Source organism: Aricia agestis, chromosome Z (assembly GCF_905147365.1).
Source record: "Aricia agestis chromosome Z, ilAriAges1.1, whole genome shotgun sequence".
Classification (NCBI taxonomy): Eukaryota; Metazoa; Arthropoda; class Insecta; order Lepidoptera; family Lycaenidae; genus Aricia; species Aricia agestis.
The window spans coordinates 27,492,657-27,514,521 of record NC_056428.1 but is presented as its reverse complement, the minus strand read 5'-3'; the positions used below and the strand labels follow the sequence as shown (position 1 = coordinate 27,514,521).

Sequence of the window (21,865 nt, the reverse complement as noted above, 5' to 3'; positions counted from 1 at the left end):
TGTAATATAATTTCATAACATAAAGGATCGGACACTGGTGTCGCGACATATTGTATACCTTTTATACTTGTTGTTTATAACAGGGGTTTTTGATTTATCAAAATTTTGTTAAAATATTATTTGTTAGTAGATATAAAATTTAGAAGTAATATTTAATGTTCTAAGGAATTTAATAGAATAAAAAATAAATAAACTATGGTATGTGACAAAAAAAATAAAAATATAAGTATGCCAATAATATGTAACTGTGTCTATGGATTCAGTAAATAAACGCGACTAACCAGAGGCACAGTTATATTTTAAAGAACAATAAAAATGGCATGATAATGACAAAAAATATAGGTAAAAAAAGAAAAAAAACTTACTCTAGTACCGGCTCGGGAATATATAGTTTATCTACGTCCAAATAAGGTTGAAGTTCGTGTAGATAGTTAACATACATCATCTTCCTGCCGAATTTTACACTGATGGCCGGCCTTAGCATTTGCCATACTATTCTTATAAAATTCGTTGGATGTACTAAGTATAGAGCTTTGAGATTCTTTTTATATTTTCTATCGAACGCCTTATAGGCCTTCCAGAGCCATGACAGAGGTGGTTTGTTCCTGCTTGACAGGCCACAGTGGAAATATACAACACTGTAGTCCTGCTCAACGTATTTGTCTAAGGTGAACATAAGATAGCTGGAAAGAACAACAGCAGGTAAATGTCGGTGCTAGAACAGAATACAGATCAATCACACACAACATACATATAGCCCTTACAACAAAAAACATTAACTGATTAACAGATAGAAAGATCAGATCTAAACGGCCAAAAATAAGAAAAGATATTTCATAATTCGAATAGGGAATATTACGCAACGGTCGCAGCAGAGGGCGTTACTAGCACATACAGTAAATCCGAATAAAATGCATCAGAACATTGACAGAAACATTATCAAACGTCGAAAAATACTTTTTGTTTACTGTCTATGCTGCAGCTGGTTCTGCATCTAGCGTGAAGACATTGCAGTAATATCTCCTATTGCCGAAAGCGGCCGTCTTTTGTGTGAAAAAATATTAAATAATCAGTTAAATATTTTTATTAGTACAGGTAAAGTATGTAAACACAATCTTTTGTAGAAATATAAAAATTTATATGCAAAGCAAATGGACAAGTTTAAAGTAAAAGATTTGTTTACATACAAATCAAATTTATACATTTAACACATATTCTAGTAGGTCAACAGAAAACGGAGCGTATTACAAATAATTAGACAATGGTTCTCGCAAGCATTTCCCTGCAAGCATATGATAATTAATACATGTACTTGTATGACAACATGCGTACATGATCATCCACACTCGGAGTAATTTAATGATTACTTAGTTTTAACGGACAATTTAAAAGAAAATTTATGGAGTCAAAATCTGCAAGGTAATCATTAAATGTCTCTAAGTGCGGCCGAAAGTGTCTACTTTGATAACGCTTCGTAGATTGGGTCTACGATAGGCAAAATCAAAGGAGTGAGAATTCAGTCTAAAAGAACCTTCAAATTAGGTCGCCAGGTTGCCAGTAGTGCGGCTGCAGCCCGACTTCTATACTAAACTCTTTCTAGTATAGAAGTCTGTCGCGTTGCTCCTTTTAGCATAGAAGGTACATCTATAATGCATTAATTACACCCACTCGGTAGGTGTAATCAATACATTATAGATGTGCTCTTTACCAAGACTTGAGGCCGGAAGATTAGCCGTACATAATTGGATGAAGTTGGCCCAGACCCCAGGCCGAAGCTTCGGTCTGACACTACGAGAACTGTAAATAATAAAGCGCACCTATTTCGAACAGGCATGCTATACGATATGACGTTCGCTGAAGCGTAATAATAAATAATTCACAGATGTTGTGTGAAATAATGCAAATGTTCGTCTACATTCTACACCTGAAATTAAAGCTTCATTCTTATTTTAATAATAGTCATAAGACATCGGATTACATGCATTTGCAAATGCATATTATAAAGGGACTTTTTAGAGTACTTTTAAGGTGATAGTGCATATTTTGGCAATATTTGATTGATAGTGCATATTTTAGTCGTATTACGCCCTCGTGATTTCCAAGCTAGCATGATACACATTGAAGCCACGAAACAGAGGTACAATATATCAAAATACTTCAAATATGTGGGTTGGGTCTACATATTTAAAGTATTTAAAGATTTCCGCAATACACCCATAGGTACAGTACCTTTCTATAAACAACATTTATTTTTGTAGTTGGCTATATTAGAAAAAATATTGAATGAAATAGGTTATGAACTTCCATTGGCACTAAGATTGCAATTGAAAATTTTGGTAGAAAATTAATTATTATTGGTACTGTACGTATAAGAAATGAAAAACCATGGTTTTAAAAGAATGGTGAAAATTGGCGCATTTATTAACGGCGCCACCGGAAAACTCCAAAAATAAAGGTAGCATATTTTAATAATAAGTGACTTTCGATTGTGCATATTTTGTGCATGTTTGCATGCTTATTTCGGAACTTTGATCGTGCATACAATAATCCGATGTCTTTTAATCATCATGCGAGGAAACGCAAATACTTACAGTAAACTGAAGGTAAATCTTAGCAAAGAAATTCAAAACTTCCAAGTTAAAAACAAAAATAACATCAACTAAAAATTATTAAATAATTTTTTTGTACTCAATCTTCATCATTTTGAAGTCGAACTTTCGAAGTGAAATCTAAACATCGAAATCAATAAACTTTTCGAGTTGCAAAAAAAATGCGAAGTGTTCAAATACTCCATACTTCGCACTAAAATTTTGTGAAAAAAATATAATATAATGTCTGGAATTCACAACCTTCCCTCTTCCCTACCCTATTAGTTATTACTCTATTCCTTCTTAACAGGCTGGCAACGCACATGCAGCTTTTCTGATGATGCGAGTGTTCATGGGCGACGGAAGTTGCTTTCCATCAGGTGACCCGTTTGCTCGTTTGTCCCTTATTTTATTTTTAAAAAATACTTTAGGGTGTGTTGTATGTGTAATTGAGTATAGAGTTCGCTGTAAAAGTAGCACTTTACTTAACTTTTTTTTTACCTTTGTATGGATAAATTCAACACACGGGGGCACTTACCTTTACAAACCCCAAAAAAATTTGACCTAAAGTCCTTTTCAAAGGACAAAAAATACCTAAGTTTCAATATGCTTGATGTGTTCATCAAATAATACCAAAAAACATTTGTTTTAGTGAAATTCCCGAAAACTCCTGGTTTATGTTTTATTTAACTTGCAAAGTCTCGGCCTTTGCGCCATAAACAGTTTAATGCTTTATAAAGGACATTCGGCCATATTGGCAAGTGATTTCAGTTATAGCTCGGGTCTCAGGAGGTTAAATAAGTAAGTATATTTATGATTGGAATCTCGGAATCGGCTCCAACGATTTTCATGAAATTTAGTATATTATAATAGGGGGTTTCGGGGGCGGTAAATCGATCTAGCTAGGAATATTTTTTTAGAAAATGTCCATGAAATTTAGTATATTATAATAGGGGGTTTCGGGGGCGGTAGATCGATCTAGCTAGGAATATTTTTTTAGAAAATGTCATCTTATTCGTGTTTTATCGAATACCGAGCAAAGCTCGGTCAAATAGCTAGTATAATATTATAAGGTAAACATACACACCCTAAAGTATTATGTAACGTAAAGTATTATGTGTAAAGTGTAACAAATCACTTTGTTTTGTTACACTCTATAATATATAAAGACTACCGTGACATATTTTTGTCAGCTTCACTCTTTTCTGGGCCTGACCTCACCCGGGTATCCCAGGTCTTAGGGTCATCGTTTGACCTTTAAGCCCGGATCTAGTATCCGGCTAGAAATAGGTAACATTGTTATAACTTGTTACTTGACCTAATAACCGCAGCTGTATTCAGTTATAGGTCACCCGAGTTTTGTTTGCTTTAAAGTTCTTTTCATCTATGTATTTAGTTTTTTTTTGGTCACATTAGCACTTAAGTACCGCTACTTATTCTAGTTACATTTACAAAATACTAGAGATCGCCCAATGGTCGAAATTCGACCTTAGTTTCAACGACATTAGGACTAAATATTGACTTTATCTTTTTTTTTTCAACTCTTGTCTCTAGGACTCAGCTTATCTCAGACTGGCCGTGTAAGCATTGTCTATTGTCTAATAGTAATTAGTATCTAAGATTCAATAAAAAAAACTTTAATCCATTTTCAATTTGTCAACTTGTTGTCAACAGACTTCAACCATAAATAAAAGAGTATAATTCGTAGTGTTTGTAATATTTTATTTGTTAAAAAAAATGTATGATAAAAGCATTATTTCAAAATAATATTAGCTCGATGCACTGCTTCACCATATAAGCTATAACTGTGCAAAATTTCATTCACCTACGTTTCCGCATTTTTCGTCAAAAGGGATACGAAGTTTTTCGCTTGCGTATTAACACTTATATACATTATATATGTATAGATGTCTCAAATGTCGGAGAAATCAAATATCCTAAAATTGTTTGACTCTTGTAGTCCGAAACTATAGAGTATAGACTATAGACCATTGATAAATGACCATTGATAATTGATAAAACCATAATCTAACACTCTATAATTCTCATGCAAAAAAGACACGCAAAGTTTATGTCATACTTATTTATGATAGTGCAGTTCGAAAAAATTACACTCTACTCGGCGAAACATGGCGATAGCGGTCATTGACTGTCTGCCATAATCTTGTCGTTTTCTTTTGAGATTTTGTCCATCGCGGCTTTGTATGGAAAATGACAAGTTTTTGACAGGGAGTCAATGACCGCTACCGCCATGTTTCACCGAGTACAGTATAAGTACCTTTAAAAGTTTTTGTAAAAAAACAAAATTAATTGTTATAAGTAGTTAAATTACCAAGGAAACAATAGAAAGATAACAGCACCAAATACTTATTTTAACATTCTTAGATTTAATAGTGTTCATTATTCAATGACATACTTAGGTTGGATTGCACCAACTAACTTTAATTGTAAATGTTATTTTAACTTTAACTACAATGCAAAATGTCAAATCTTTGGTTAAAATTAAAAATGGACGCCATCAAGACTCCATATTTAAGGCCCAGTAGTCCCTAAAATAAGCAGGTCGATGTCTGTCAGTACGAATATCGACGTTAAGGACATTAAAATAACATTCATATCAGTGCGCCTTGTACAGTGGCTGTTACGCGCTCACCGCGTGCTTTGATAATAGAAAATAGGAATAAGAACCTTTTGTTTTTAGTATTACACAAATCAAATATATCAAATCGTTTAAGTTAGGTTACGACACATATATATTACATTTTTTGTTTTTTCTAGGAAGTGTGTAATGTAGCCATAAAATGATTTAATTATGAAAAACAGCGTTATAACAGTCATCTTTGAGATTTTCTTCCATCGAGCAGAATTTTTCAAATTGTGTACTGATATACCTTTGCGTACTTATAGGAAATTTTCTCAATTTTAAAACGGTACTTATTTTATACTTAAATAATGACATTTCCTTTACTAAAAACTTTTTTTAAAAAACCCATTTTACGTAGTTGCCACAACTACAGCGCCTTAACCATAACCATAGAGCTCGACACGGCTGTCATCATACAAATATGCCATTTTTGACGGTTCTCCTTTACCAGCAGCGCCCCCGCCCACGTTAATTTATAACCTTGTTGGACCAGCAGTCATCTGTCAATTTCTCCGGTCAAAGTTAAGGTTAAAGTTTAATTTAGCCTTAACTATATCCATAACTTTAACTTTAACCACGCCTCTGGTGCAACCCAACCTTAGAAAACTGGTGCTTAAAGCTATTAAATGAATTTATATTTTTAATGTGGTCGGGTAAACTATTATATTATGGCTAGCTAGTAATTGTCATTTGCCAGCAATTTTTCGCAAAGTAATTATGAGTAAAATAATTAATAAAATATGTCAGGTACATAATATTATTTTAATGATTACTGAAGGAGTTATTTAAGACTAAGGGCCTGTTTCACCACTTTCTGATAAAGTGCCGAATAGGCTATTCACAATTTTATGACAGATTCTCCATACTTGATCTGTCAAATTAATAGGTGGATAGCCTATTAGTCAATAGTCACTTATCAGGAAGTGGTGAAACAGGCCCTTAGTCATAAAAAATTACCAGCTCTACGTAGCACTTAATAAGTTACGCAGTACGCTTATATACAAGGTGTAACAAACTAAGCCATAATAATTTAGGGTGTACATTATATTGTGTCCCTTATGTGTGTTTACTGTGAAAGTAGCGGCGCTGAAAGAGCAAAAATTTTTTTTGTGATTTGTATAGCTAGCGAGTAGCGACCCCGCATTTCTATACAAAGGTGAAGGAAAAGTTACTCTTCCAGCGCTGCTACTTTCACATTAAACGCTTGTAACTTTTGTATGGGCACAGTTATGAGTTATGACGCTGAGGCGCTTGACGATTACTAAGCACAAAAAATTTTGCTCTTTCAGCACAGCGGACACATACACATTACACACCCTAAATTTTAAACTCTAAAGTATTATCACTTAGTTTTCTTTCAGCCTGTATACTATTTTCCTAAAGTCCAAACGACACGAGCCACAAATTAAATTATGGTAAAATTAAAAATATGTATGAATTTCTGTGTCTCGTTATTTTGAACATAGGATAGTGTATACTGTATAGTGGGAGTTTTTCTAACGAGAGTAGAAAATGCATGAACTCCGAACTCGCACTCAATGTTAAGTGCGAGTTCGGAGTTGATACATTTTCTGCTCTCATGTAAATGGAGCCTAGAAGGATGATATTATATTCCATGTCACCCAAAAGTCAAAACAAATGTCACTAGTGCAATGTCGCAAAGCCTTGTATTAATAAGTATATGCAAGCAAAAGAATTATTTAATATCCACCCTAGTGGGTCTTAATGATTTACGTCAGTAGTGACACAATAAGTCTAGTGTCACTATAATATCATTTTTTAATAACTAAAGCATAAAACATTCATTAATGCCCGATCCTATTTTTTTACAGCACTGTAGTTTATAATTATAACCGTTGATGATTGGTTAACGTTTCTGACGTTAGTCAATCAAATCTCAGACACCGGGCATTATCAAACTATTGCTTTGGCCTTGTTCGAGCATACGGTATGGTAGGTAAAGCTGCATACTTAAAAGCCGATGTTCACGAAATTTTAAACAGTGTAAGTTAAAATAGCTGACGGGCCAAATTTGTTTCTTTCCATAATATATTACGGGAAAAAGTTTGGCTCATCGTTCATAGGAAAAAAATAAGGAATGAAACTTTCGCATTAATAATAAACTATATTGTATTCTTAATGCGAAATAAATAAGCAAGTATATATATTTATCTAGTTCGGACACAGATGACTTACATTAAGTGTACATAATTAAATATCAAAATTATATTGTCAAACTTATACGATTCAACATATTTTGATGTTAAGTAAAAAAAAAATATTATTAAAAAAAGTATTTATAAATACCTCAGTAATATATCCGGGTGAAGATCTTTGCTGGGGGGCAGGCGACACGCTGACACAATTATAATTCGACGGCCAATTTCATCATCACCAACCACTTCTATAAGTCCAGTTCCATTTAACTCGGCAAAATGATCATAATCCAATGACTTGACCGCGATCTGGACGCAAAATACACCGTTTAGTCAAACACCTCAAATAATTATTTCATTTAGTGACAATTTTCAAATTAATATTTAACTAAATGGTCGCACACTAAACGTCTGGTCACATTTAATGATTACTTAAGTACTCGCCGCAAACATTTCAATAATATTATAAACTGTAATAAAAAAAAAATGTTTGCAGTTTATATCAAAATCTTCATAAAATCAATAATTAAATCTCTTTGAGTGCGGCCGTAACTGTAGGTTTGACAAAAAAATTGTCAAAATCCTGACTAATTAAATAATATTAGTTAGTAATCATTAAATGTCACCGACTGCCGCCGAAAATATGAACTCTTCTTAAGGGAATAACGACACAATTTAACTCGAATCACTAGCTCCAAACGCAGCGACCGTGAGGGGCTAGGGTCCGTAAACAAATAATAAACATATATCTTCCTTTATTGTAAAAGTAATTCGGTCGGAAAATAGGTGACCTGAATTTAAAACCTATATTGAAATATTGATCAGAAATCGTGATTTCCGAGCCGTAATTGCATATCATTGCAACTTTCCACGCAAAAATATGCCAGCCACAATGTGCACCGTCGTCGATAAACTGTACTTTATTGCATTGGAAATAAAGTCGAACATGTCAGGTCTGACAGCGTACTCACACAAAGCAATTTTTACGTTACATTCTTCAGGGGCGGTTTCCCATTTCCCTATAACGCATGTTCAGTGTACCCAATGTAGGACGAAACCTTTGTCCTGCCTTAACCTTTGCACCCACGCATCAATATTGCAACACAAAGCACTTTTACAGTATCGTAACAATAATATAAAGAGGAACGAGTGCAATAATAGGGATGATGACAAGGTCAAAGATTAGCGAATTTCGTTAATAAAATAAAGAAATCACGGTAAAAAATAAGTGTTCCCAAAATTTCAGCTTGATAGCATTTGTATTTTTTTTGTTATGCGCCTTCAAAGTTGGATATTCAGTACAATTTTTTTTTCATTTGAATTTCTTAATATTTGTATACAATTCGATAACTTATGCAATTAAAAGCAACTTTTGTTATGAAACCACTTTCATAAACGCAATATGTAATATATCTGTCGAACAAAGTTGTCTCCCGATGCGTACAAACTACGAAAGACTGACGTCATACTTTCGTAGCACTTTGTATGGAGCGTTTCGGGCAGGTCTTTTTTATAAGATATTTGAATTGTCATATCTTGGTGAATTTTTAAGCTATCAGAGTCATACTTTCAACGATGTTTCTATTTTATAAGTGTCTTAAAAAATAGTCATCATGCCTATTCTTTGTCCAAACTGTCATGGAGTGCGACATAATATCTGGCACTCGAGATGACACCAACGATAATCCAGAGTTCGGGCTTATGTCAAATATTTGGGTAAAGGACTTATTCCACCTTACTAGACGTCCTAATTAGAAGAGAAGCTTCTGATTCCGTTAATAGAAGTCACACTTCTTCCGATTTAGTACGCTAATTAGGATCCTAACTTTCTAAATGCTATTTCACTTGACTAAAAGTTACTGAATCAATTTGAAACTGAAAACACGCCTAAATTGAGTAAGGTGGAATAAGCCCTTAACATTGACAGCAACCTGTTTCTCACCCACACAAATTCGTTGTCTCTCGACTCTCATGTGACACTTTGCAAGACGGTGACGTATCGGCAGAGTAGACAGATGGACACCCCCCCCCCCCCCCCCCCAATTTCTTGAATGAAATCGTGACTTTTTTTATGTAAATAAGAGACCGTAAAAACAGCTCTGGCAACCCCCTTAGGGTCAATTTATAATAGCGCAGAGTCAAAGCGCAGCGGCATCTCGGCATCAGCCTATACGGCATCGCGCCTGCAACTGGCATGTATCGGACGACAACTTACTGTCCGATCACTGTTACAAAGCTGTTAAGACCGTAGAGCAACTAGAACTAACGGTAGGAGAGCTGGAGATTGGTTTGAATGATGCCTACCTCAGAAGTTGTCCTGTTAAAAAGACGTCAGGTAAACGTAACGTACCTTGGTGGAGCGGTACTCTGGCACGACTCAGGAAAGAGACTCGAGCTCTGTTTAACAGGGCCAAAAGAGACGGGAACTGGGACGCATACAGAACCGCCCTGACGACGTTTAATAGGGAGTTAAGGAAGGCCAAAAGACGTTCTTGGGCAAGGTTCTGTGAGGAAGTGAATAACACCTCGCAAACCTCCAGATTATATAAAGTAATATCGAAGGCCCCTAGCTCCCATCCCAGCACTCTAAAGAGGCCAGATGGTACTTATACTAAAACAGCGGAAGAAACGCTAAGATTACTAGCCGACGCACACTTCGTCAACAGTATCCATCTCGAAAGTAACGAAGCCTTCTCCCATACGACTATTAAAATCAGACCATCGTCTGACGACTGGAGAAGAGCTTCTACGATCTTCAAGCCTGACCGAGTCAAATGGGCAATTGACAGCTTCAAGCCTTACAAGACCGGCGGCGAGGATAACATATTTCCGGCCCTCCTCCAACAGGGCAAGGACATTATCCTCCCAGTGCTACTGAAAATATTCAGAGCAAGTTTCGCGTGGGGCTACATCCCATTGGCATGGACAAAGGTAAAGGTGTCCTACATACCAAAGAGTGGGGAGTGGGGACAGATATAAGGCTTTACCGAAGTCCTACAGACCAATCAGCCTCACCTCTTTCATGCTCAAAACGATGGAGAAGGTGGTCAACCTACACATAAGGGACACTTATCTCACTAAAAAGCCTCTGCATGAAAGACAACATGCCTACCAAAAAGGCAAATCTACTGAAACGGCTCTAATGGACCTAGTAGATCGCATAGATGATAGAGCAACTGAAGATAAAGAGATTGCGTTCTGTGTCTTTCTAGACATTGAAGGTGCATTCGACAACACTTCAACCAGCTCTATCACAAATAGCCTGGCTTTGAGGGACATGGATCCAACTACTGTACAGTGAATCAAAGCCACGCTCGACAATAGGGTAGCCTCATCGACCATCATGGACCTGACACTCTTAATCAGGCTGACGCAAGGCTGCCCTCAAGGAGGTGTGTTCACCTGTGGAATGGTCCCTGGTAGTGGACGACCTACTAAGGGAACTGAACCTCAGAAGATATTACGCTCAAGGGTACGCTGACGACCTGGCGATTCTAGTGGTGGGCAAATGCGCATCAGTGGTCGCTGGGTAAAATGCAGTCAACACTAAGAGTCGTCGAGGATTGGTGCCGAAGGGTCAAGCTAACAGTAAACGCTGACAAGACGGTCTTGATACCTTTCACCAAAAAGAGGAAGTTGGAGGGACTAAGACCCCCAACACTCTTCGGGAAAACTGTTAAGTTTGCGAGTGAAGTCAAATATTTAGGAGTAATCTTAGACAAAGGACTCACTTGGTATAAGCACATCGAGTATATTACGAAAAAAGCTAGATGTGCTCTGGGTTCCTGTTGGAAGCTTGTCAGCTGTAAATGGGGAATTCGGCCGAAGGCAATGCTATGAATATATACAGCCACAGTGAGACCGATTACCACATATGGCTGCGTAGTGTGGCAAAATAAGGCTGAACAAGTAAACTGTCGTAAAAATCTGAACAGCGTTCAGAGACTGGCATGCCTAATAATCACGGGTGGGCTCTTGTCAACACCCACCGCTTCCCTCGAGGCCTTGATCAACCTAACTCCGCTTCCTCTGCTTGTTCAGATGGAGGCCAGAAAGGCGGCTCTCAGGGCCAGGACGGCGGGCAGGACAAATTGGGCCTCCACCCCATTTAGACAGCTAGAACAGTCTCTTCGTGAATCACCCATCATGGACATGCCATCAGATGCCATGATCAAGGTGCATAGCTTTTCGAAGCAATATCAGGTTCTTATACCTGCCAGGGAGGACTGGGAAGGAAAAATCCCAATTGATGTTCGCCCTAGCGATATAGTTTGGTTCACGGAGGGATCAATGAAAGACAACCGGGAGCCGGATTCTACGGAGGCAGGCCCCCAAGAGGCAAACATGCCAGTTTGGGGGAGTTTGCGACAGTGTTTTTTTTTTTTTTTTTTTTTTTTTTTTTTTTTTTTTTTTTTTTTTTTTTTCGTCCCCCTAACATTATCAGGGCTATTTGCGACAGTGTTTCAGGCTGAGGTCTTCGCAATCATCGGTTGCTTACTAGAAAGCCTAGAGATGGCACTAGTTAACAAAAATATTTTTATCTTCTCTGATTCTCTGATAGTCAAGCTGCACTTAAAGCACTGACTGCTGCAGAAGTTTCGTCAAAATTGGTTCTGGAATGCATTGAGACGTTGAACATGCTAGGAAAGGACAAAAAAATACGCCTAGTATGGGTCCCGGGCCACAGTAACGTCCCCGGTAACGAAACCGCGGACGAACTGGCTAGGCTTGGGGCTGAGAGTCTCATATATAGCCCAGAACCAGTCTGTGGAGTATCTCCCAGTACCACAAAGCAAGTGCTCGAGGAATGGGTTCGCAAACTGAGCAGGAAGCAATGGGTTGAGACCCCTGGCCTTGAACACTCTAAGGCACTAATTTCTGGCTTCAACAAGAAACTGTCAGGAATAGTGCTCACCATGGGAAGGAATCAATTAAGAATCCTTACCAGAAGCCTAACTGGGCACTGCAAGCTCAATAAGCACCTTAACAGAATAGGTGTTAGTAGCTCAAAGACTTGCAGATTCTGCGAGGAGGAGGATGAAACACCTATACACCTTCTCCTTGACTGCCCTGCTCTACTACAGAGCAGGAACAGACACCTTGGTTGCTACGAATACACATCCACCGAGGAACTTCGTGGCACCAACCCCAACCACATCGTTCAATTTATGAGCAGCATTTGGGTTGGGGACGGTACTCTAATGCGAAGGACTCAAAATAGATCCTCAAGGGTCGCAGTGACAGGGCTACTTGACCTGCCTTCAGCAAAAAAAAAAAAAAAAAGGCGTCGAAGCGTCAAATTCGCAACAAGTCGAACGAATGCGCGCGGATTCGCCAGAGTGGTGGTGCCTACCACTGATGACGCGTAGGATTCGCTTGTGTGCGCTTGGATGCGCGAGAATGCGCGCGCACCAAAAAGCGGTGGTCAAGCGAATTCACGGAAGTGCGCGCGGATGCGCGCGCCTTTTTAAATTCTCAGAAGTAATATGTGCGTTAACGCTTTGGAGTTAAGGTTGAATTTGTTATGTTCAGTATTAATAATTCGCTTCGATGCGCTTCGACTCTGCGCTAGTAAAAATTGACCCAGGGTCAATTTATACTAGCGCAGAGAAGCGAATTTCCAAAAACTGAACACAGAAAATTCAACCTTAACTCCAGAGAAAATTCAACCTTAACGCATACATTACTTCTGCGAGGCCAATCAGCGTTGGTCGGGCGCATCGACGCGAATTCGCGCGGATGCGCGCGCCTTCTTAAATTCTCAGAAGTAATAAAGCGCGTTAACGCTTGGGAGTTAAGGTTGAATTTGGTATATTCAGTTTTAATAATTCGCTTCGATGCGCTTCGACTCTGCGCTAGTATAAATTGGCCCTAATGGCGAAATAATACACGATGCGAGCGGTGCGATGCGAACCGATAATTCACGATGCCGCGTTTTTAGCAAATAGCAAAGCAATAATACTTAGCATGCTGTGACATCAAAATTAGCATGTCAATGAAATTAATAGAAAATAGCATTAATTCCCATTACTACAGTAGTAGTTTCAAAACCAATTAAATTATCCTTACCTCAGCATAAACCTCTGGTGGCGCCAGTTCCTCCTCAAAGTTCTCCTCTATAGTACCGTCACTGGCTGATCGTTTGCTTATAACATCAGGAAGATCGATCAGTTCTGGTGGCAGTGGTGCTGAAAATATTTATGAAGTAAGCACATATTTTGATATTACAAAGATTTTTTTTCTTTCCTTTTGTGCCTAATGTATTTTACACGTTGTTACCTGATTCTATATTTGAATACAAAACATGCAGAAATGAACCTGCTATCATTTCTACAATAATTATAAACCAACTTCCAAAAAAGGAGGATTTCTATATTCCTTTGACGTTTTTCTCGGAACGAGGTGCCTAAGCTTCTGTGTGATGCAGTTACACGTTACACAATATTAATATTATGAGTACATGAAGTGTTCACTGCCAGTATTCGTTGTTAATGGTTTCGATTATTTACCTTTAAAAAGACATTAGCATCACTTCCTTACAAACTTAATAATATACTATACTCTGAATTGACTAAGTTAGAGCACAGTGCCAGTAAAACTGACAAAACGCGGCAAATAACTTTAACAATACCATTTAGCGCCTGCGGCCGTTACGACCCGAAACGCGTTTATTTACCATACAACTGTATTTAGTGCTAATAGTCAACATTATACTAGTCAATAAGATAACGGTCAAACAATTTACCCAGAACATAATAAGTATAATACCTATCTGGGGGAAATGGGAGTGCTAGTGCCTCCGCCAAGATTGCTGCAGAAAACGCACTTATTTTCATGGGCGTACCCAGGTTCTGGGCCAGGGGGGGGGGGGGGGGGGGGGGGGGGGGTTACGCCCATGCTTATCGTCATTAAAAGAAATTAATTACAATTTGTCAACAAATTAAATTATAAATTCTAACTTGGAATATTCCTTATTCAATACGCTACAGATCCATACTAATATTATAAATGCGAAAGTATCTCTGTCTGTCTGTCTCGCTTTCACGCCAAAACTACTGAACCGAATGCAATGAAATTTTGTACACAGTTATTCTAGAGTCTGAGAAAAGACATAGGCTACATTTTGATGTGGGAAAATATCTTATTTCCATGAAAATATCGATGAAAATTAATTCGCATTGCGCGTGGCCAGCGCTCATCCCGGGGGTCCTGGGTTCGAGTCCCGCAGGCGGAACAAAAAGTTTTCAATGTTCCTGGATCTTGGATGTGTATTAAAATAAAATTTCAAAAATCTTAAATATATTTTATGTATAATATTATAAAAAATCCAGAAATATATCGACGCAATGACATTTTAGTTCTAATACGATTCAACAGATGGCGTTTTATTTTTTACTTCATTGTAACATAGAACTAATCATACTTATTAGTTATTATGATTTTGTTTATAGTTTTTAATACGATAGAATATTATGTTTAATAATATTATCACTTGGTATAATAATAATCAATCTATCTTATCTTATAGAACTCCTACTGCATTTCTAATATATGTGACAAGTTGACAACAGAAGGCGCTCTAAAATAAAGGAGTTCAAGTGTACCGTGTTGGCCTATATTCCATCCAGAAAATATATCAATGCAATCAACATTTTAATTCTAATATATGAAAACAGATGGCGTTTTATTTTTTACTTAAATATATTTTATGTATAATTTTATAAAAAATCCAGAAATATATCGATGCAATGAACATTTTAGTTCTAATACGATTCAACAGATGACGTTTTATTTTTTACTTCATTGTAACATACAACTAATCATACTTATTAGTTACTAGCTGTTGCCCGCGACTTCGTCCGCGTCGACTTTAGTTTATAGCGCGCGGTGTCAACAAAATTTGTGTCAAATTTAAAAACTCTTTAAAACCCTGGTAAGTGGTACCCTTCTTAGGGCCGCGCTACACCGGAATGGCAGTGCTGAAAGTGCTCGCCTCACCGCTGCTATTCCGGTGTAGCGCGGCCCTTAATTAATCAAAATACCCAAAAACAGCTGTGCAGTGTGCACATAATCTATTCTAATATTATAAATGCGAAAGTATCTCTGTCTGTCCGTCTGTCTGTCAGTTTCGCTTTCACGCCAAAAGCCAAAACTACCGAACCGATTGTAATGAAATTTTGTATACAGATAGTCTAAAGCCTGAGAAAGTACATAGGCTACTTTTTTACTGGAAAAAAGGGGTGTCAGGGGGTGAAAATGCGACAATTTGTTCAAATTAAGTTAGTTCCAAAAATTCATAATAGATGGCGCCGTGCGTCTTCTACATCGCGCTGACGCTTGCTCAAAAGTCTTTCTATGGTATCATTTTACATTTAAGTTTCGATTTTTTTCGATTGTTATATCTATTCTACGGTATTAAATAACTCAATACTTTATATGTGCAGTGACGTAATCTTAAACCTATCAATGATAAAATATAAAGTTTTAAAATTTGGCATAAAATATAAAGTTTAATATAAAAAAAATGAAATACTTATTGTGTGCACACTGCACAGCTGTATTGATTTAAGGGGTACCAGGGTTTTTTTATAAAAGCTTTTGACACCAATTTTGTTGACATCGCGCTTTATAAACTGAAGTCCACGCGGACGAAGTCGCGGGCAACAGCTTGTATAAAATATTATCTCTAAAGTTTTATCTACACTACTATTATAAAGAGGAAAGATTTGATTGTTTGTTTGTCTTGAATAGGCTTCAAAACTACTGGACCGATTTGAAAGATTCTTTTACCATTGGAATCCTACATTAATTCTGCTGAGCATAGGCAAAATTTTATTTAGGAAAAAAATAGGGTTCCGTAAGATATTTGGGATTTTCGGACGCAAGGTGTAAAAAATCAACCAGAAATGTTACTTTTTTCGCGTACGCTGCCTAAACTATAAAAGATAGAACCATAAAATGTTCTTAGTAATTAATTAAAACACACTATACCTATCTATGTTGAGTAAGGCACAATAACCATTTTTTTATTAAAAATTTTTGAAATGTTTTTGGACTACATTTAAATGCCTTTATTTTACTCATGGCATTAATTCTTATCAAAATAAATTATTTCATTACTAAGTACAGTTAATGTAGACAATATTTGGTCTTTGAATGATTAAAATTGGACGATTGTTTTTAATGTTATGGCGAAATTAAAATATTACGATTTCTGCTGCACGTTGCGAATTGGGCGTCGTCAAGGCGCGCCGCGCGGGTGTGCTCGCCCGGAGAGTCCACGTAAATATTAATTATTATTACCTCGATCATGGGAATCGCAGACACAATAGATTTATAATATAATAGTTATGCGACAGCCGGGTGCCGCTTCATTGATGGGATAATATTATAGTGCTTCATTAATAATTAATACATTACGTTTTGAATGACTATTATTTTTGATTGCTATTATAATTAATTTCTATAACTATAAATCTCCAATAGCGGCAGCCGGCTGCCAGCATAACAATTATTGAAGATCTATTGTGTCTGCTATACCCACGATGTCTGCGATACCCACGATGCCGATGGAAGTATAATTAATGCATATTTTTAAATCTACACTATTTCTGCTGAACATAGGCCTATAATTATTTAATGAGAGAAAAAAGGGAACCGTATTAACATTAATGTTAATTGTGTAAAAATCTACCAAAATATTCCATATATTGTATCTTTATAAATTATAGACTCAAAGTGATGTACTTACTAGAGTCTTATAAGTTATAGAGGACATTAATATCAACGTAAAAGTCCGCGATATCGTATGTCTGACTATTACTATTATCCTACTTTTTAATCTAAAAAAAAATATCCACAGCCGAACATATAACCTCCTCCTTTTTGGAAGTCGGTTAAAAATATGCAATAGCAACGTTGCGCCGGTACAAATCAGGCCAAATTACTTACCAGCTATAGCTTAGTTAGTATTTACCAGATTTAATAATAATAATTGAATTATATTTTAATCAAGTGTAACAATAATTATCAATGTCCACCCGTGCGAAGCCGGTGCGGTCCGCTAGTATATAATAATATGAGACTTACTTTAAATGTAATTCCTATTATTTGAGGTCTTATAGAAACTGATATATATATATAGTTATCTGACCCGGCAAACATTGTTTTGCCATATAAATTATTTCTCGTATCAATATAAAAAGTACATAAAAACTTATTCAAATGCCTAACGAATGTAAATACACAATTTCATTAAAATCGGTCGAGCCATTTTGGAGGAGTTCGCTCACAAACACTGTGACGCGAGAATTTTATACAGGTTCTTCGGGTGAACACCTTTATCCTTAAAACCATCAATTGAGCCTGTCAAAATCAACAACTTTTTCTAATGAGAACGATGCTGGGAACTCAAAAACATCCGTTGTCATACCCATACAAATTCCCGATCTGGGCAGTTTATATGTGTATGAAGACGGCATTTTTGCATAATATACAATTAAACATACATACATAATATAAAATTCTTTCAGTGTTAGATAGCCCATTTATCAAGGAAGGCTATCGGCTATATTTTTGTGGACTAATTTGTCTGTGAAATATCTAATTTACGCGGGCGAAGCCGCGCGGTACGTCTAGTCTAAAATAAAGCTTTTGTTAATTTTTACTTTTCCTGAGCGTGTAGTTCGAAAACTGATAAGAATTTGGAAAAACTGTATAGAATCTAATTTATAGAGAATTTAATAAGATTTAATGTCGTCATTGTCACTCAGTATATACTGTATACTCAATTGTTTCATAGTGGGTTTAAGAGGATACAACAGGGGCTAGAGAAATGAAAAAAAAGTACGTGTAATATCTATAGCTGTCTCCCTTACCTCAAGCCTATACCGCAGAACGCGATAGAGACAACTGCAGAAAATCCAGAAAATCAACGATTCGTTGTCCCCTGATTCCTTCTCCAAAACTTAACCGATTTAAGTACTTTTTTCATTAAAGATTAAAAAAAGGCTTGAGCTGTGTTCCTATGTTTTGCTTTTTTTGTATAATTTAGCCCAATCTGTTTTCTGGACGTTTGAACACAGCGGAAAATCTGGCCATTTTTTTGGGTTTTCGAACGTTCATATCTTATTTAATAATAAAATTATGAAAAAAAAGAAAACATAGGGACATTGTATTAGTGGCCGTAGATATTCAGGAAAAAAATTATAACTCTACTAGCATTATCCAGGGAGGAAACAGGGGACAACGTTTGTATGGAAAAAAGGGCGGTGTGGAATCCTCTTAAGGTATCAGTTTTCTTGTTAATATTATTTTAGTAACAACCTTATGATAATTACGTTATTACTTATGTATACTATTTTTGGGTTGCTATCTAGTCTAGAACTTAAGATAATGTTTGTATTACCATGTAATGACTAATGACTGTAACCTGTCTGTATACTAAATATAAATAATAATAATAATAAATAATGATAACCTCTGGACCCCGACCAGATGCGAAAACCATGACTTCGGTTTTAGAGACATTATATTATTTCAGTCCATGTGTTTTCGCATAATGCTCACAGACCGATAACAGTTGCCTCAATCCTTTGATTGCGGGGCTGAGGAGCACCATATCATCTGCATAGCTCAGATTATTTAAACAAACGTTTCCTATATCGCAGCGAGAATGTAAATAGTCACTGCCACTGCCACTTATCATGCCGCTGCAGCTGCCTGACGCAGAAAGTATGTAGAAAAAGCTTACTCGTGTTGTTACTGCTGCAGAAGTATTCAGGGCAATATAGCGGGAGTGTGGAAACAGGGGCAGTTGCTGAATATAAACATACTAGGATAGGACACACAGATAACTAAAATGATTATTTTATAATATGTCATTATTATGTAGTTTATTTATAAAATGACTAGTTAAACTCTTAACCCGTTGAACGTGGAAAAATGAGACACAATAGAATTTATATTGTGTCTCGGTCACCGGTGACCGTATGGGGCTTGATGAATTAAACTAGTAAATGGAGGATAGAAATCAATGTCTCTGTTCTTTGAGATATTTTTTAATGTGTTTTTTAATGTTTTGTAATGATATGTTACTTGTTAGCACATTATAACTTTACTAGAGATCGCCCAATGGTTGAAATTCAACCTTAGTTTCAACGACGTTAGGACTACTACTTATATTTTGTAAAAAATAATATTTACTTTATCATTTTTTTTTCAACTCTAGTCTCTGGGACTTAGCTGATCTCAGACTGGCCGTGTAAGCATTGTCTAACAATATCTAAGATTCAATAAAAAAAAAACTATAATCCATTTTCAATTTGGGGGTTGCATTTGAATTACGTATTATAGGTAGGGGGCGGGAGAGGAGGGGGGCGGGGAGGGTGGAGAGGTAGACCCCCCTCCCCCTTCCCTAAAGTTAGGAAATCAGTAGTTACCATGAAAAATATTTTTTTTTATTTTTCGAGGTTATGTTCAATAAAACAACCAAATTAGTGGACTTACGACAAAATTAGTCTTTTTTGGGTATGGGCAAACTCGGTTCTGTGTCTTATATATTGTAAATATACAGCTCCGATGCTGCGGGAATGCAATGCCCTAGGCCCTATCACCCTTGCGTAACAAATTATAGGCGATTATTTGCACCCTGGCAAACTAACTAAAGGTTTAATTGCACCCTTTATATTTTTATAGATATATCATAACAACTGGCTTTAATTATTAGTTGACGGAGCTCCGCTACCCGGGGCTCCTATTTCTAGGTTCACAAAAAAATAACCACTAATCTAACCTAACCCAACCAAGTCGTATTGGGCCAGCACGGAGTGATACATTGCTATAATTCATTACCTAAAAATTGTATACTGTTCTTATATTTATGACACTTAAAAACATTTTACAACAAATTACGCGTAAAACAAAACGTAACTATGGTAAAAAATTAATATTAAAGATACATTAACAAAAAATAATGTTACGTCACACTATGCATCTCCTAGACACAAATCAGGTGTCATTAACTAATGCCTATAAAATGCCACCATTCCCTCCCCTCTCCCTATAATGCGTGATTCAAATGCCAACCCTTTTATGCAACTATGTTTCCCCATTTTTCATAAAAAGGTTTACAAAGTTTTTCGTTCGCATATTAAATATTAATATTATGATTATAACTTTATAAGTTATAATTATTGTTCTTGTTCTGTCAATAGTACAGTAAGTATGGATTACAATTTGTTAGTATAATGACTCTTACATCTACTATACAACAATTCAAGGAAAACATCAAAACAGAAAAGAAGATAAAAACTTACCTAGAGCTCCCGCCTGAATTAACTCTGAATCATCAAATTCCAAGCTTGGTTCATAGTCGTGACAGTCTGAAAGACTAGTGTACGAATCATCTGGATCCATTAGATTACCATGAAGAACTACGAAGCAAATACTATGATATTATAGTGAAATTAAGTATTGACGTAATCGATGTAGCAATTAAAATAATAAAGTACCTTGGAAAGCTCTAACAGGGTTCAACTTTGGTTGACGTTCTGAGTCCATTGTTTAGTACAACCACGATGCAATACAAGGCAATAAAAAGTTTCCTTCGGAAATAAATATTAGCGGAAACAAAAGGTAAGCTGGTTTAGATCACAGCAGTTGCAAAGTAACATAACAACGATATTGGTGGGTAAATATAAAACGAAGTCAACACATTCTCTAGAATCACAGACTAGGGGGATACTACGTACACAGAGTACTTTTTTATGGAAAACTACGTTTCACCGTTCACGTATTCTAGAATTTAGTTGGAATTTAATAAACAAGTACCAAGAGAGAGTGACTAAATCGCAATATAATTATTAATTACACAGTCACAACTCGCAAAATCGAAATACGCATACAACCAAAGTAGGTACGGTAGGTAGGTATTCACCCGTATAGTACGGCAATGAGTAGGTACGAAAGACTGTGGGCGGGGGCGCTGCTGGTAAAGAAGAACTGTCAAAAAATGGCGTTTTTTATGATCAATGATGGCAGCTTTAGTTCTTTTTTACGCCACGTTCATATCCTCTGTAAATACGTTTTAAATATTATTTTTTAAATATAGCCTTGTCTAGCTTGTATTGTACAGTTCGACAAGGCTTTAATTGAATGTGTCAATGTCAGTCAATGTGCGCTGCTGGTAAAGGAGAACTGTCAAAAATGACGTTTTTGTATGATAGAAGCGTTAGTTCCTTTTCTCGCCACATTCAGCAGCCTTGTCGAACTCTACGTGAACTCTACAATGAACTCTACAGTCCGACAAGGCATTATAAATGAACGTGGCGAGAAAAGGAACTAAACGCTTCTATAATAAAATTACAAAAACGTCATTTTTGACATAATAATGGGCATTTCTCCGGATTTGGATTATCCGGAGAAATGCTAGTTGACTCCCTGGTACATTTTTATTTCTGCATATTTTTTATAATCAA

General features: G+C 36.5%; 1 protein-coding gene across 1 annotated transcript in view; it reads right to left on the bottom strand.

The window, feature by feature from the left end:
- LOC121739003 (rho GTPase-activating protein 1-like) overlaps positions 1-21,325 on the bottom strand; it is a 38,459-nt gene extending 17,134 nt beyond the window's left edge. Inside the window, exons 1-5 of the mRNA XM_042131307.1 lie at positions 20,900-21,325; positions 20,705-20,821; positions 13,458-13,576; positions 7,540-7,697; positions 366-683 (exon numbers count right to left, since the gene is read on the bottom strand). Coding sequence (XP_041987241.1) covers positions 366-683; positions 7,540-7,697; positions 13,458-13,576; positions 20,705-20,821; positions 20,900-20,948 — 761 coding nt within the window. The 5' untranslated portion in view covers positions 20,949-21,325. The remainder of the gene's footprint in view (positions 1-365; positions 684-7,539; positions 7,698-13,457; positions 13,577-20,704; positions 20,822-20,899) is intronic.
- Between the last annotated feature and the right edge of the window lie 540 nt (positions 21,326-21,865).